The sequence below is a fragment of the Tetrahymena thermophila genome (assembly GCF_000189635.1).
Source record: "Tetrahymena thermophila SB210 genomic scaffold scf_8254716, whole genome shotgun sequence".
NCBI lineage: Eukaryota > Ciliophora > Oligohymenophorea > Hymenostomatida > Tetrahymenidae > Tetrahymena > Tetrahymena thermophila.
The window spans coordinates 439,444-455,758 of NW_002476481.1; the positions used below are offsets into that span (position 1 = coordinate 439,444).

Here is a 16,315-nt window from a genome sequence, read left to right on the forward strand (position 1 = left end):
TTAATTATTGCATATTAAAATGATTGATTAAAATTAAATTATAACACAAAAATATGGTTTTTAGACTATTTCGAAAAGATTTAATCTATGGGTTTATCCTTAAATTTAAATTTATAATTTACTGAAAATTGGAACATTAATTTTGATTTTGATGATAAAAAACAAAACTAAATTTTATAAATTAATAAATAAATAAAATAATCTTAAATTAAATTATATTAAATATATTAAATATATTCAATTATAAATAAATAAATCTATTCATTAATTTTTTATGTAAAATTTATAAATTTAAGAAAGCTAATACTAGATTATTTTATGTAAATATATATAAATGTATTTATTTATATTAATTAATTTGTTAAATTTTAATTTACAAGTTCTAATACTTCTAAAATAAATCCTTCAGACAACGTTATTTATATATTATAATGCTTTATGTATGCTTAATTTTAGTAAAATTAAAATTAATTACTTCATAATTTTTTTTACAAAATGATTGATTAAAATTAAATTATAATACAAAGATATGGTTTTTGGACAATACAAATATTCATAAAACAAAATATTAACTAAATAACTAACTAACTAATTATTGTATAAGATGAATTGCTCGCATTATCAAATTACTAATTAACATTTCTTCTCATTTAGGAATCTTGAAGAATTCTTCTAATGCTATTTATTTATATTTAATTTATCAAATTTCATGTTATTTATTTAAGAATTGATTTACCTTATATTTGCTTGGTATTGTATTGCTTTTCGAACTTAACTATATATCTAACGAACAAATCACCAAAATTTGAAGATTATTGATGAATTGGCATACCTTCTCCTTGAATTTGTTAAACTTCTTCAGGTTGAGTGACACCAACTTTATTAATTTTCACATAATGGCCATCTAAATGCTTTATTTTCTTCTTAAATCCTAATAAAGCTTCTTTAAGAGTAATTTAAATGTTAATGTGAAGATTATTTCCTCTTCTAACAAATATAGAATGAGGTAATTCAGCAATTTCAAAAATTATATCAGATGCACTAACATCAACATACTCGTCACCACCACCATCGAATTTCTATTAAAAAATAAACATTAATTAGTAAATCTAATAAAAGCACTTAAATAAAATATTATTTACAATGGTTTAACCGTTACCAATACCCTTTTCAACAAATACTGACATCTCATCATATCCAGGAATAGTCTATATTATTAAAAAATAAATTATGATTATTCTTATATATTTCGCTTTCATTTTTCTTTATGACTTTAATGTGTTTTTGTATGTTTGTTTAATGCTAATTAATACTATTTTTTGGCATTTTGTTTATAACTTTGATATTTATTTTTTTTATTTACCTTGGAACCTCTGCAAACATGACATCTAGAAGTTACAGTCTTACCTTTACCACCACATTTATCACAAGTTTATTGGAATTATTGGTAATATCCTGGAGCAATTTGTTATCTTCTGATAACGTGACCTTAACCATTACAGGCAGGACATGTCTTAATGTGATCAGGATCATCAGCTCCAGTACCTCTACAGTGAGGACATAAAATTTGCTTAGTGATAAAGAAAGGAACTTCACTTCCATTATAAATATCTTCTAAACTAACGTATAATCTCATCTTTAACTCAGGACCTCTTCTTTCAACATTTCTTCTTTAACTAATTTAAAAAAAACAATTAAATAAATTTGACACCAACATAAATCATCATTCTAGGAGAATTATTTGCATAAAAATCCATAAGTTTCTCAAATAAATCAATTAATTTAAATAGCTACTTTCCGAAAAAGCCACCAAACATATCAAAAATGTCACCACCACCTTGATTTCCTTGTTGTTTTTATTGTTAATATCTTTTAACACCTTCGTCTCCTTCTTAGTCATAAACTCTTCTCAAATCTTTATCCCTGAGAATTTCATAGGCTTTGTTTTTTTTAAAAAATATTTTAAAATTTAGCTGCAAACTTTCTTTCAAATTGAAATTATAATGAGCACAAAATAAGATTTCGGGGATGAATTATGGACAAATAAGAACTAAATTAAGAGCCTTATTTACCTTGGTTGATTTATTGATATCTTTCTTAAGCACCAGCTTCATGATTTTTATCAGGATGATACTTTTAAGATAATCTTCTATATGCCTTTTTAATTTCTTATTCTGTGGCATTAGATTTAATTTCTAATGTTTAATAGTGCTTTCTGTAGCCTGCACTCGCAAGAATTGCGGTGTAGAGAATCAGCACTGCAATATAAATGAAACGCATTTATATTCAGTAAGTCGGTACTTAAAATTTGCTTGTTTGCTTTATAAATAGCTTATAATTTTGTTTATTTGCAGACTTTGTGTTATCTCGCTACTTTTTAAAAGAGCAACCAATTATTTTTCAAATAATTTAAAAATGCAAATAAAATAAATTATTAAGTATTATTTTTATTTGAGATACTGCTACTGCATTTTAATTTAATGTCTAAAACAGTCAAATCAATATTAAATAATTAATAAAAAACTAACACGCAACATATCAAATGATCAAGATACGAAGGACGAACAGCTAATTAATTAATTAGTTGTTTACTTATAAAAATCAATTTAATTAAATAACAAAAGAGTTAATTTTGATATCTTATTTCATTTATTAAGTTGATACGTGTAAATTAAAGATTCATTTTCTCTCTAAATTAAATAAAGAAATATTCATTCAAACTAATTAAAACATCTATTTATCATTCAAACTCGTCAAAAAAAACAAAACATTCAAAAAATAATTAATCTTAAAGAAAACACCAACCTTTAATTTAGACAGACATACAGACAGACAACTTTTATAACAAAATTATTAACAATTTTTTTCTTCTTTATTCTTTAAAATTCTCTTAAGAATATGTCTAAGCAAATTCATAAATTTAAGTTGTTTTTAAATTTATCATTTAAATATTAATAAAATTATCAAAGTGCTAACTTAATGTAATAAAATTGCTTTATATTAGTGATTAAGAAAAAAAGAAAGTTGGATTTGAAATAGAAATAATTTTGTTTATAAATTTATTTTATTCTTTAAATAATAGCATAAATTAATTTAAATTTGAAACTCTCTCTTCTTCTTACTTTTGAAAACGAGTTTCAATTATATTTACAAACTACTTAATTTTGATTAGAGATTTTATTTAAATTTAAAATAAGTTCTTTGTATAAATTATTTTTTCTTAATTTTATTAATAATAAATATCTCTGTATTAATAGAAATTTTAAAGCAGAGCTTAAATCATTTTAGTATCAAGTAAAATCTTAAAAACCGCATTTCCTCGATTTTTGATTGAAGAATCACATACAAGGAATACAACTAACTTTTAAATTAATTTTTTTAACAATAAAATAAATATCCATTTAGGCTTTTGTATGAATCAAGGAAATTCGGTATATTTTTGTTGAATTTTAATAAAGAAAGCAAATAATTTATGCTTTGTTAGCTAGCTTTAGATCATTTATAATTTTAAATTTTGTATTTTATACAATTTTAATTGAATCATTATCTGCTCTAATACATTTTTGTAAAAAATGAATGTTTTTGTATGATGAAATAATAAGTTACAATTTATTAAGAATTAAATGCCAGTTTTTTATAAATTTAATCTTATTTATTATATTTAGTAAATAAAAATGGAGGCGAAATTCATAACAAGTATTTTCTAATTTTATTTATTTATTTAACAAGTTAAAACTTTTTTTAAAAAAAAATAATCAACGTTAAAAATTAGTTTTATTAGGAAGTAGAACTTACTTACTGTAAAACAGTAATAAAACAACTTTTAAAATACTAATTTATTTGATAATTTTTACATTTCAAAGATTATAAAAATAAAAAATACAATTAAAATTATAATGAAAAGACATAATAAAAGTTATTCTATTTAAAAATAAAATAATTAAAAATAACTTCAAAGAAAAATATTTTAAACAAACATAATTTAATTCTAATTTTAATAAAAACCAAACCAATTCATTGCGAAATTAAATTATAAAACATTTAATTTTAATTATTCAATTACAAGTTTCAATTAACTGGTCCTAATTAATATTTTTTATAGAATCTTTATTTATCAATTGTATTTTGTTTTTTTTGCTTGTTTGTTTGCTTTTGGTTCAGCTTTTTAGAAAGTAGATAGAATAATCAATATTTAAACCTCTTAGAAAATTCCTATTAAATAGCTAGGATAATTTATTGGCAAGCAAGCTACATTAATTATTTTAAAAATACTCTTTTGATCTATTTACCAAATAAATCAACTGCTATAAAATCCATAATCTTTAGAAATCTTTATAATTAATTGCTCAAGAATTCAAATGGATAAAATAAAACGAAAGGAAGCTAAAAGCCTTAGTTTAAAGCAGAAATTAAAAAAAATAGAACCTAAATTATAAGATGTTATCAACTATTTAAAGGATCATCCCAACCTGCTAAGGTTTGAAAAGAATCCTTACACAGCAGAAAGGTAAACAATCAAAGAAACAAAAATTAATATTGAATCAGTCTAAATAAATTGTGAATGAATTTATTTTAACTTAAATTTAGGTTGATGATGTTATTAGATAATGAGAAATTGGCAGCTTTAGAAGATGAATTTAATGAACATCCAAATGGTATTGAGTTAGCGAATTTCATTTGGTTAATGAAGTGTGCTATTGTACATCCTGTAGAAGAAAAATATGAATTAGTTACAGGACTAATTAAACTCTTTTAAGATATTGATATAAATGGAGATAAACATATGGAATGGAGCGAATTTACTTAATATATTATTGATGCAGTTATAGGAGAAAAAGATGGCAGATTTTTTGATGGTAAAATAATAAAAAAATTTAATTTAAATGAAAGAATGGAGTTAATTAAACTTAAAGCCATATTTAGCTTTAAAAATAGAACTATTTTATATGAATTTTTTCTATAAAAACTGTTATTGCTTCGATGCTATTTAGTTTAAAATATAATACAAATGATAAATATGAAACTTTTTAAAAAAAAATATATTAATTAACAGCTAGGTTTGAGAAAGAAAGAGAACTGACAGAAAATGAAATTATTGATAAAGCTTATTCAAGGAAGACAAAAAGATACGTTTAAGCTAAATTTTTTGATAACTCAACTCACTCTAATCTAATTAAAAAAATATAATTCTCACCTCATAATGATAATGTCATCATCCTAGAGTAGAGCTCCAATACATTAAAATTTTATACTACTGATTGCTAAGAAAAGATAATTAATAAAAAGAAGATAGGGTTGACTGTTCCTACTGAATACAATAAAGTCTCATTTATTATTGATTTCTTTATTGCAGATTCTATAAACACTGTAAGATTTTAGCATTTTTAAAATTGTTATTAATTAATTTTATTAAAAATTATTTTTAGATAGGTGTTGTCACATCTAAAAAGTAATTGATTTTTTGGGAAAATAGCTTCAGCTAAAAGGTTTTAAAGAGTGCAAAATTAGATGTACTCTAAACTGGAATATGGTATTTGCCTTTGCACTAAATTTGGGTTACTGCAGGAGATGATTTCAACTTAAAAACATGGATATTTACCCCTTCAAATTCTGTACTTTTTTATAATTTATTTTATTTTTGTTTCATTTTTTGTTGTTTGTTTATTAAGATAGGAGACAATAAAAAATCAAAGCTCTAGCATGATAAATTACTTAAAGCACATAAAGGAAAAATTATGGATGTAGTAGAACTTGCAGCACCTCGCTTAGTAGCATCTGCCTCATTGGATGGAAAAATTAAGTTATGGGATTTAACTGATTCTGAACCAAGACTTTTAACAGAACTCAAGGATCCTTCAAATTGTGAAAGAGGAGTTAGACAGTTAACATACTCTCACTAGTATGGATCTAATTTATTATCAGTTGGTTTTGAACAACATATTAATGTCTGGTAAATCATTTATTATCAATTTATAATTTTAAATGAATTATGTTAAACCAATCTAAAATATATTTACATACTTATTTTATATAAGGTGCCCCGAAATATCGATTACAAGAGCTTTTATTGCTAGACTAGAAGGTCATAGTAGTTTAGTCGTACAGTGCAAATTCATTCCACAAAGTCCTAACGTGATTTCGATTGATGATAAATGCAATATAAGAATCTGGGATATTCGTAGCATGAGTACTATCTAGGTCATAGCTGCTGAAGGGTAGGCTTACATTTTTATTTTTTTAATGTTAATTTTTTACTTTTAAAAAAGAGGATACTCTCTGATTACAGATGTGTGCTTTATTACAGGGAAATATGATAGGTTCTTGCTTGCTGGCAAAAGAATAATTTACTTTGAAAATGCTGAAGTCTAAAAAAATATGAAAAATGCAAATGATGATCTGTACCCATTAAGTGTTGATTTCAATATTTATTTTAACCAATTAGTTATTTTAACAAAGTAATTTTTTTTTTAATTTTCTTTTTATTATTGAAAATTTCTTTTTAAAAAAACATTTTTTTGATATTGAAAATTCATTTTTAAATTATTTTTTTGTTTTTGCCTGAATAAAAATCCTAATTTAATTAAATATTTTTAATAAATAAATTAATTAGGATTGATATGAGGTTATACGACGCCATGACTGGGAGATTGAAAAAAGTGTTTAATGAAATACATGATGATAAATATTCAGTCGAGATGGCACTATTTTGCTTTGGTGCTAGACAAAGAAAATTTTTTCTCGCAGATAACGCAGGGATGATTAGGTAATATAATATGAAAAACGGAGAGTTTTTAAAGAAGGTTAATGATGTTAAAGAGATTGAAGATTCTGAGTTTTCAAAAAAGCAATCACATATCAAAAAGAAAGAAACAAACGAAGTTTCTTAACTTATTTACATTAATGAAGAAAAATTGCTCATTGCATCTTATTGGGATTCTACTATTAGGATTTATGATGAATCAGAATCAGAAGAATCAGTTCTAATAAAAGTATTAAGTGGGGCACACAAAGATTCAGAAATTATTTCTTTATCTTATTCTGCCAAGCAAAATTTACTTGCCAGCGGATCTGCAAATGGTAAAGATTTATATTTAACAGTTATTGAAATCCATAAATTTTAATTAAAAATAAAGGAATTGTGGCTTTATGGGATTTTGAAACAGGAAAACTAGAAGGTATTTTAAAGGCAGATGAATCAGAAGTAATTTAAATTGAATTTTTGGATCCTTATCCTGTCATTTTAACTACAAACTCTGCTGGTGTGGCATATTTATGGGGCTCTAGACTAGCTCCTATGAGATATAAGTAGATTTTTTATATTTTTGAATTTGCATTATATAAAAGTAAAAATTATTAGATACAAGGCTATCTTAAAAATTATGAACACTCACTGGATTAATGGAGTTGAAACTAATATCACAATAAACTCTATTTTGAATGAAAGTTATTAGTCAGAGCCTATTCCCAGAGAATTACCGAAAGATGGTTTTGAACCTCCAGAAGTTGGTTAATTCAATCCTATCATCTCAAGAAATAGCAACAATGAAAAAACTTCTAAAGGGAAAAAAATATTTTTTGCCACTAACCAAGTAACTGGAGAAGATTCATTCTTAAACCCCTAAAACCAAAATGGCTCAAATAGGGATTCATAAACGATAAATTCTAATCATAATTTGCTTACTTCTCATTTATTTAAGGATGAAATACTTCATTCTCCTATACGTAAAAATGATATTGAGAGCTCACCAAAGGGACAAGAAGAAAACAGAGAAACTTATGAAATGTTTTAGAAATACTGGGATGTGTACGATTAAAATATTTCCAAATAAACACAATTAAAAAATCCTCTTTGCTATGTTTATGTTGGAGACTCTAAAGGCTTAATGCACATTTGGAATTTCACAGATATTTTACATAACAGATAAATCTTTCCAATCAAGGAAGATAAAAAAAAGCAAAGCTTTCAGTTAAGAAGAAAAGATTTAATTAATGCAACTAAAGCTGCTGACAACATGATCTCTGGCTTAGAAAGAAGAAACAATAAAAATCTAATGGTTGTTCATGCTACAAACTCAGTACTTTTAAAAAGATGGGTTGCCCATACAGGCATAGTAAATAAACTCATAAGAATTCAAGAGCCACCTACTTTATTCTCATGCTCTCATGATAAGAATGTAAAAATATGGTCTTTAGAAGGTCAATACTTTTCAAAAGTAATTAAAATAGTTTTTTTTATAAAAAAATAATATTAATAATGTTAACTTAATTATAATTAGATAAATATAATACAATATGATAAGCCTAACTAATGGAACTTTCCTTTTGATTGGGTGAATCAAAAGCTGAATGATTTAGATCTTGTATTTGATTCCCTTAAAATCATTGAAAACGAATAACTTAATAAGGATTCAAAAGACAAAGTAAGAATGAAATACTTAACAAGCAAATATTTTAGTGATAATGAGCATACTGAGCTGTAAAAAATTGTTATTGAGTAAGATGAGCCTGAAAAAGCTGAAAAAGAAAAATAAAAGCAGGAGGAAGAAAACTAGTAAGTGGGAATAAAGATAGCATATAATGCAAAACCACAGCTTTCTCTACAAGATGAATTTGCTAAAATATATTAAAAATTTGAACAAGAAAAAGAAGAAGAAGAAAATAGACTAAAGAGACTAGCTCAACAAGAGAAAGAATAAAATTAAGTGGATTTAGAATACATAAAAAAATAATATCGATACGCCAAAGAAATTAACTAGTATAAAGTCCTTGAGCTGAATGGAAATTTCAATTAAATTTATTATCCAAATGATGAAGAAAATATCATTATTTCACCATAACTCCAAGTCGCTGTAAAAAATCTGAGCCCAAACAAAGAATAAACTTAAAACCAGGGTGTTTAAGACAAGCTGAAACTAAAAACTTCTTTATCCAATTTTAAAATCAAACAAAGTAATTTTATTAAGATTTTTTTCAATTTAAAACTTTTTTCACTTTTAAAAAAATCTAAATTGAAATTTAATATTTTTTTATATAAAATAAAATTAGACACAAAATTTTTTACTAATTATCCTAGCAGTACCACAAATAGCCAACAATAAAATGCAATAAACAACGTAGATTCATAAAATAATGATAATTATACAAATAACGATAATAATAACAACAATGCCAATTAATAAACAAACAGCTATTCATAAGCTGCATCTAACCAGAAATTACATCCTGAATAGATGAATAATAGATATACTAAATAACAAACGAAAGGCACTCATTTAAACTATTAAAGCACATTGCAACTATCTCAAGGTACAAAAGATTCCTTGCCTGTAATACAACCTTAAACTTCTCACTCGTAGCTTAGAAAGGGAGTAGATATGAAACAAACAGCAGACAACTTTAAACAGAAAAAAAGTTCGGATTCTTTATCTAGTTCTTCTCATAAGAAAAAAATATTTACCTTATCAACTAACAACTTTTTGAGAAATAATGCATTTGTTTCTTCTATAACAAAGCACTTATAACCGAGCAGTAAAAATGATGAGTAAGTTTTAATTTTAACTAATTTATATTAAATAAATAAATTTCTTTATAAGTAAATTTAAACCTCAAATTGATGTAAAATATAAACTTGGCGAGGTTCATAGATGTTACAGAGTAGCTTCATATAAATATGCTTATTAAGTTGCATCAGATTCTCCACAAATACTATTTGCTGACAATGAGTTGCTGCAAAAAAAGATGAAAAGCTTAAAGCAACTGCATGCTAAAAAGAATGTGGATGATGACGATGGTATAGACTTCTAAGATTTAGAAGATGAGTCAGATAATGAAAATACTGATGAAGCCTCACGCAGAGGCAGTACGATAACTAAAAAAGACAATAAAAAAGGAAATGATGATTCTCAGTCTCTCAACCAGAGTGTGGGATTTTCTTCTTTCATGTCTAAACAAAAATCTACTACAACTCTAAATAAATTTACTTGATATTTATATTAAACTAAATTATTATTCCCTATTTTTGTTAAGATTGTAAATAAAATTAGCAAATTTATAATAAATGTTATTAAATAACTTAAATTATAATCAATCATCATTTATCATTTTATTTAAAATAAATAAATATAATTTAATATTTCCTCAGGAATTAAAAATTAATATTTAGAATTGCTTAATTTGTAATTTAAAATTAAATTAGAAAAAATATTCATTAATTAATAAAGAGGTTTTATATTTAATCTCCGTGTTAATAGAATTAAGTTAAATTTCTTTTATTAAATAGCTAGCTTCATTTTGATAATTTGTTTTTTCTAAGCTTTTAAATAAAAACAAAAAATTTTAATCTCAAAAGATCTAATTTAACTAAGTGATAACTTTGATAATGTTATTTCGTTTTATTTCATACATTCATTAATTCACAGTAAATAAAAATCTTAATAATTAATTAGTAAAAATAATTTTAATTTTATAAAAGAGATTATAGCACTAAATAACTACTTGATCGTAAATGACCAAAATATATTGAATTTTTAGAATATTTTATACTAAATTAATTTTACATTTTCTATTTTTAAATAAATAAACAAACAAAAAAAAAATGTATTTTTAAAAATAAATTATTGATAAGAAAATCTTTTAATAATTAATGAATTTGTCGATTTTTCAATTAAAATATTTGTTTAATTAAATAGAAATCAAATTTAATCTTTTAATTTTTGGTTTAAGTATTTATAAAACAAAATTTTTATTTCTAATTTAAATATTAAAATTAATTAATTAAACTGTTTTTATTTAGACATTATTTAAAAAAAAATTTTTTTGATTAAAAAATGAAATTAAATTGACTAATTTTGATCTATTTTGTTAGATAAATAAATTATTATGAATCATTTATAACAATTTAAGATTTGAAAAGATGTTAAATAATTTTTTTTGAAAATTAATAAAGATGAGAGTTAAAAATATATTGCAATATTTAGTTAGATACTTTGATTTATATATAATAATACATACTATGATTATATCATTTTTAATTACTTTATTTATTTATTTACAGCTTTCATTTTAAAACAATAAAACCTATATGATTTTTTTAAAGAATGTAATGTGCATTAACCCAAGGATGGTATTTTTAAAATAGCTCTGTTCCATCACGTCCTACTCCTAACATTAACTTAGCTTTTCCACCTGGATGATAGTTAAGATAGTGAGTAACATCGTATATCTTACCATTAATTACAATCCAAGCATCGTTTTCTGTATTATGATGAGCAACCTTTTTGTTAATCAAAATGAGCAATTAATTACTCATATTGAATTTAAAATATTATTATGCATTACCTCTTACATAGTATAACCTTTTATTTCAGCTGGCTTTTATTGTGCTTGCTTTTTCAAATAATCCTACTAAGTACCTAACCCAGCAACTTTTTATCTTTTTTTTAGGTCGGAGTCATCGGTATCAAATAATTAGTCTTTTTATCCTCCTAAGAAATTATTGTTGTTGTTAATTTAGCCAAAAGAAGGAACTTTCTAAGCTGTTGTTGAGTTGCTTTTTGATGAACTGCTAGTATCAGTTGATCCAAATTTAGGAGATAATTAATCATCTTTTTCATTTAAATCGTCTTATTTGCTTGGTTCAGAAACAAAGAAAAGATTTGGAGATTAAGGATTATTTATTTACAAGTTATTTAATCTAGATTCTACTATCTATCTTAGAGTGTTTTCAAATTACTAATTTTGCTTTCTATTTGACATAAAAATAAAATATATTTATTTAACTAAACTTGAGTGAAATTCTGAATAGCAAAAATGTTACCTTATAATTGACATGTTTGTAATCATTGAATCTATCCTAGTATGTTTTTCTCTAAATCTCTCAATTTTGACTTATTCAGTGCTAACAAAGTAATAAACTTATCTAAATTCTCTCTAATCATTCTTTTGATAAAAACAAAAAAATGATAAAATACTCGCAGCTTAATGTTTTATTTGAATTTTAATGTATAAGGCCTACCTTAATGTATGTTCTCACTTCTTTCTTATGAGGGAGAAAGACATAAACTTCTCTAACTTAAAATGAAATAATATCTTTAAGTCCATATTCTTGCATTTCGTGATCCTAAATAATAAAAAGGAAATAAATAGCACAAAGCTTTTAATAACTTATAAAATACCTTAACTATCGCTTGATCAGTTGAGTAAATTTTTAATATGTCATTTAAAATGAACTATGCTATTTAAAACATATCATCTAGTCTGGATGACTTATTCCTTTATAAATTGAAAGCAGGTTTAACCTCATTGACAAATTGATTGATTAATAGGAAAATATTTTAGATCAGAAAGCAAAAAATGTAGAGTTTACTTCAAAAACAATAAATTTTACCATCTAATTTCGTATTCTCTGTTCTCTATAAAAAACTTAGTAGCTAAATTTAATTCTGGATATTGCTAGTCCATTTTATATTTTAATTTTGCTAATACTTTCCTTCCTACTCTTTCTAATAAATAAATAACTAAATCTCACAGAAGACGAAGATTTTTATTTGATTTTTTAACTTTTTAAAGTATATTCAATTTTGTGTTGTAATTTATTTTGTATGTTTTAAGATTCACAAAATCCATATATAAATTATGCCTAACTAATTATTATGCAGTTCTGACTGAAGTCTTTTTTATTTTAGAGGCATAAAATAATTACTTCATTAAAAATTTCACTACTACTACCACCTCTATTTATTGAGGAGTTAAGAATATACAAACAAATAATTAGGATGAAAATTTTTAACTGAAATAGATTTCACAAAAAACAACTAAATTTAATTGTAACTAGTAAAAATTATAATTAATAATACAAAAATTAATTAATCTAAAGGTATGTATTAATTAATAAATACATTAAATTTTATGCTTTATTTATTTTTAATGTTTCAGGTTAATAAAGGTAATTTATAAATTACTTCTAATAAAAATTATAGATAGTTCTTAAGTTGTTTTTATAAAATTTTTTATGAATAAATTATTACTTCATTAAAAAGTTCACCACTAAAACAACTGCTATTTATTTAGGAGTTAAGAAAAAAAAAAATAATTATAAATAAAGGTATTAATTAAAATTGGTCTAACAAAAAACCTAAATTTAATTGATAAATTAGATTGAGTAAATTGTTTTTTAATCAAATATGTTAAGAAATAAATATTTAAATTTTATTTTGTAATTTATTTTGTATGTTTTAGAATTTATCAAATTTATTTATAAATTATGCATAATTATAATACAGTTCAGAAGTCTTTTTTTATTTTAGATGCATAAATTATTACTTTAATAAAAAACTCACCACTAAAACCACTTCTATTTATTTAAAAGTTAAGAATAAAAAAAGAATTAGAAATAGGGCTTTTAATTGAGATAAATCCCACAAAAAACTTAAATTTAATAGTAAAAATTATAAGTAATACACTATTATAATGAAATATATTAATACAAAAACATTTAATTTTATTTTGTAATTTGTTTTATATATTCTAGAATTTATCAAATTGATTTTTAAATTATTGTTAATTTTATACAGTTATGAAATCTTTTTTTATTTTACATGTATAAATTATTACTTTTTATAAATTCACCACTAAAACCCTTGCTATTTATTTAGGAGTTAATAATATATAAATAAATAGTTAGAAATATATAGAGTTCACAAAGAACAACTAGATTTAATTTTAAATAGTAAAAATCACATACAAAAATAAAAAACTTTTAAAAGTGTTTTTAATTTTTTATAATTTTAGGATTCATCAAAAAAAGATGTAAATTATACCCAATTAGAATAATTAGAACACAGTTCTGAATCTTATTATTATTTTAGATTCAAAAATTAATTTATTCATTAAAAGCTTTTCCATCAACACCAATGCTATTTATTATGAGTTAAGCATATATAAATAAATATTATGGATATTTATTATAAATTATTGAATGTCCTGGATGCTAAAAAAATATTAAAAATCACTGACTTGATTGACTCAATAATTATATTAAGAAATTTAATAAAAATAAAATTATTTTTAAATTGTAACTATAAAAATTGATGATAAATAATACAAAAATAAATTAATTTAAAGAAATTTATACATACATAAATAAATAAAAAAATGCAGACAGTTAATTAATTAATTAATTAATAAATTATTAAGTTTTTAAAAAATCAATTTTATATTTTATCTACAATTTACTTTTATTTTATTTATTTGTTAACTATTATTACTTATTTATTTTATCATTCATTTTTTATGTACAATGTTAAATTAATTTTAACTCTTTTGATTTAACTTTAAGGAATTTTTTATCATAATTTAAGTTGATTTAGGCAATTTATCGATTTTTTTATACACTTTGTTTACTTCTTCTTGTTTTTAATCTTGAAATATGTTAGCTCTTAGAATTTCAGATCTTTTTTCGATTTTATTCTTTTGGTAATTATTAGGCCCTTTAAAATGAGCATTATTAACTCTAATCTGTTTAATCAAAAATAATTTATAAATTAAAATAAATACTTTTGTTTATAAATAAATTAAAAATTACCATATCTGTTTGTCTAGTAGGCGCTATTGGCAAAACAAAATTTACATTTTTTTTATCTTCTTCTTCTTTTTTTTCTAGTTGCTTTTTCTCTTTTCTGAACTTATTTCTCAATAACAGGTTGTTGTCAAAATCATTTTCATATCTGTCCTTTTTTTAATTACAAATGCTTATTTTTTTGTTTTATAATTTGGTTATTTTAACTTACACTAGACATTTGCATCATAGATTGTATTCTGGGTTTCTCAATTTCAGCTACCTTTTAATCAGAATTCTTATTTTCAAGATTATAAAATGCGTCTTCTTAAATTTTAGCTTTTTCAGAATCATCACGAATGAACTAGACGTCTGTTTTAGCATTTTCTGTGTTGAGCTTTTAATTTTAATTTACAAAAATACATTAAAAAATACTCAAAAGTATTTAAGATTATTTATTTTAAACTTCATTTTTAAAGAATATTTTAAAAGAAACTTAATAATATTATTTACAATTCTTCTAGCACCTTCTTTGTATTTGTAGTCTGTATTTTCTGGGTCTGTTTCCACTATAATATTATTTGAGCAATGAGGACATCTCATTTTAAACTCCCAAATAGTGCTGCTCATGAATTTTCCAACTTTTATATTTAAGAATTTAACATTGAAAACAAAGCAATTTTGTAAAATTTATATTATTTACCTTTTCTTTTTTCAGCATTAAATCTAACACCTTTTGCAATCATGTTGTCGCATTTTAGGCATCTTACATGGAATGGTGTCTCATATCTAATAACCAAAATTCCTTAATCTATTTTTTTAGCACGATCTCCTAAAGGATGAGAATTTTAGAATTTATTTAATGATCCCTAATTAATGTAAAAAAGAAGGGATTAAAAATTACTAACTGAAACAATTTTTATAAAATCTATTGCGTTACCTTTGATGGATCCCAATCTTAAGGATAGTAATAATTATCTGCTCTAGCTGCTTTTAGAGAACTCATATTTTTCTTGAAATAAATTCAAATTAATTTGCTCTACAAATATTTTAGATTATTTAATAATTTGATACAATTTTTGATAATGATTCAAGGTGTAAACTTCTATATAATTTTTAACAATTTATAAAAGATTGGCTAACAAACAAATCTCTCATTATTTCAAAAAAACAAAATTAGAATCTATAATAAGCACTGAATTAAATACTCATTTCAATATTGCTAAAAAACTTTCAGTAAAGTTAAAATTAAAAAACAAAAATGATTTTTGATGATTTTAAATTTGTAAAATTAATAAATTATTATTTTAAAAATAATCCAAAATTTAATTTTTGAGTATTTATCTGAAAAATAATTCTCATTTTTATTTCCTAATTACAGAAATAATTATTAATATACTTTTTACATCATCAGTTTTTTGCAATAGATTTAAATATTTTTAATATATTGATTTTTTTTTGTTTCCATATTTGTTTGATTGTGTCTAGATTAAATTTAAGATAGAGCTAATTAGACATTAAAGCAATTTAAAATTTAATATTATCATAAAGAAATAAATTTGTTATAAACTTTCAGTAAAAGTTAAAAATCAATATAAAAAAATTATTTTTTGATGATTTTAAATTTGTCAAATCAATAAATTATATAAAACAAATATTTAATTTTTGAGTATTTATCTGACAAAACATGCTCATTTTTATTTCCTAATTAAAAACATAATTACTAATATTCTTTTACACAATCAATTTTTTGCTCTAAAT

General features: G+C 22.7%; 4 protein-coding genes across 4 annotated transcripts; 1 reads left to right on the top strand and 3 right to left on the bottom strand. All coding sequences in view use genetic code 6, as the record gives it.

The window, feature by feature from the left end:
- Nucleotides 1-646: 646 nt before the first annotated feature.
- On the bottom strand, nt 647-2,280 carry TTHERM_00101330 (DnaJ carboxy-terminal domain protein; the record flags this gene model as incomplete). The annotated part of the gene is made up of 6 exons (XM_001012182.3): nt 647-678; nt 737-1,079; nt 1,143-1,208; nt 1,364-1,676; nt 1,795-1,939; nt 2,073-2,280. The coding sequence occupies 6 exons, from the start codon at nt 2,278-2,280 to the stop codon at nt 647-649; spliced, it is 1,107 nt and encodes a 368-aa protein (XP_001012182.1).
- A 2,078-nt stretch (nt 2,281-4,358) lies between these two features.
- Nucleotides 4,359-9,984, top strand: TTHERM_00101340 (WD domain, G-beta repeat protein; the record flags this gene model as incomplete). The annotated part of the gene is made up of 13 exons (XM_001012183.2): nt 4,359-4,507; nt 4,588-4,856; nt 5,054-5,367; nt 5,427-5,612; nt 5,670-5,950; nt 6,036-6,215; nt 6,267-6,455; nt 6,611-7,077; nt 7,134-7,305; nt 7,358-8,213; nt 8,277-8,949; nt 9,046-9,541; nt 9,594-9,984. The coding sequence occupies 13 exons, from the start codon at nt 4,359-4,361 to the stop codon at nt 9,982-9,984; spliced, it is 4,623 nt and encodes a 1,540-aa protein (XP_001012183.2).
- Nucleotides 9,985-11,056: 1,072 nt separating this feature from the next.
- TTHERM_00101350 (cytochrome b5-like heme/steroid-binding domain protein) lies at nt 11,057-12,459 on the bottom strand (the record flags this gene model as incomplete). Its single annotated transcript, XM_001012184.3, has 6 exons — nt 11,057-11,272; nt 11,338-11,743; nt 11,816-11,937; nt 12,014-12,118; nt 12,174-12,270; nt 12,386-12,459. 6 exons carry the CDS (start codon nt 12,457-12,459, stop codon nt 11,057-11,059), a joined length of 1,020 nt encoding a protein of 339 aa, XP_001012184.3.
- A 1,821-nt stretch (nt 12,460-14,280) lies between these two features.
- On the bottom strand, nt 14,281-15,560 carry TTHERM_00101360 (coiled-coil protein; the record flags this gene model as incomplete). Its single annotated transcript, XM_001012185.1, has 6 exons — nt 14,281-14,514; nt 14,582-14,728; nt 14,787-14,951; nt 15,068-15,195; nt 15,258-15,423; nt 15,495-15,560. The coding sequence occupies 6 exons, from the start codon at nt 15,558-15,560 to the stop codon at nt 14,281-14,283; spliced, it is 906 nt and encodes a 301-aa protein (XP_001012185.1).
- Between the last annotated feature and the right edge of the window lie 755 nt (nt 15,561-16,315).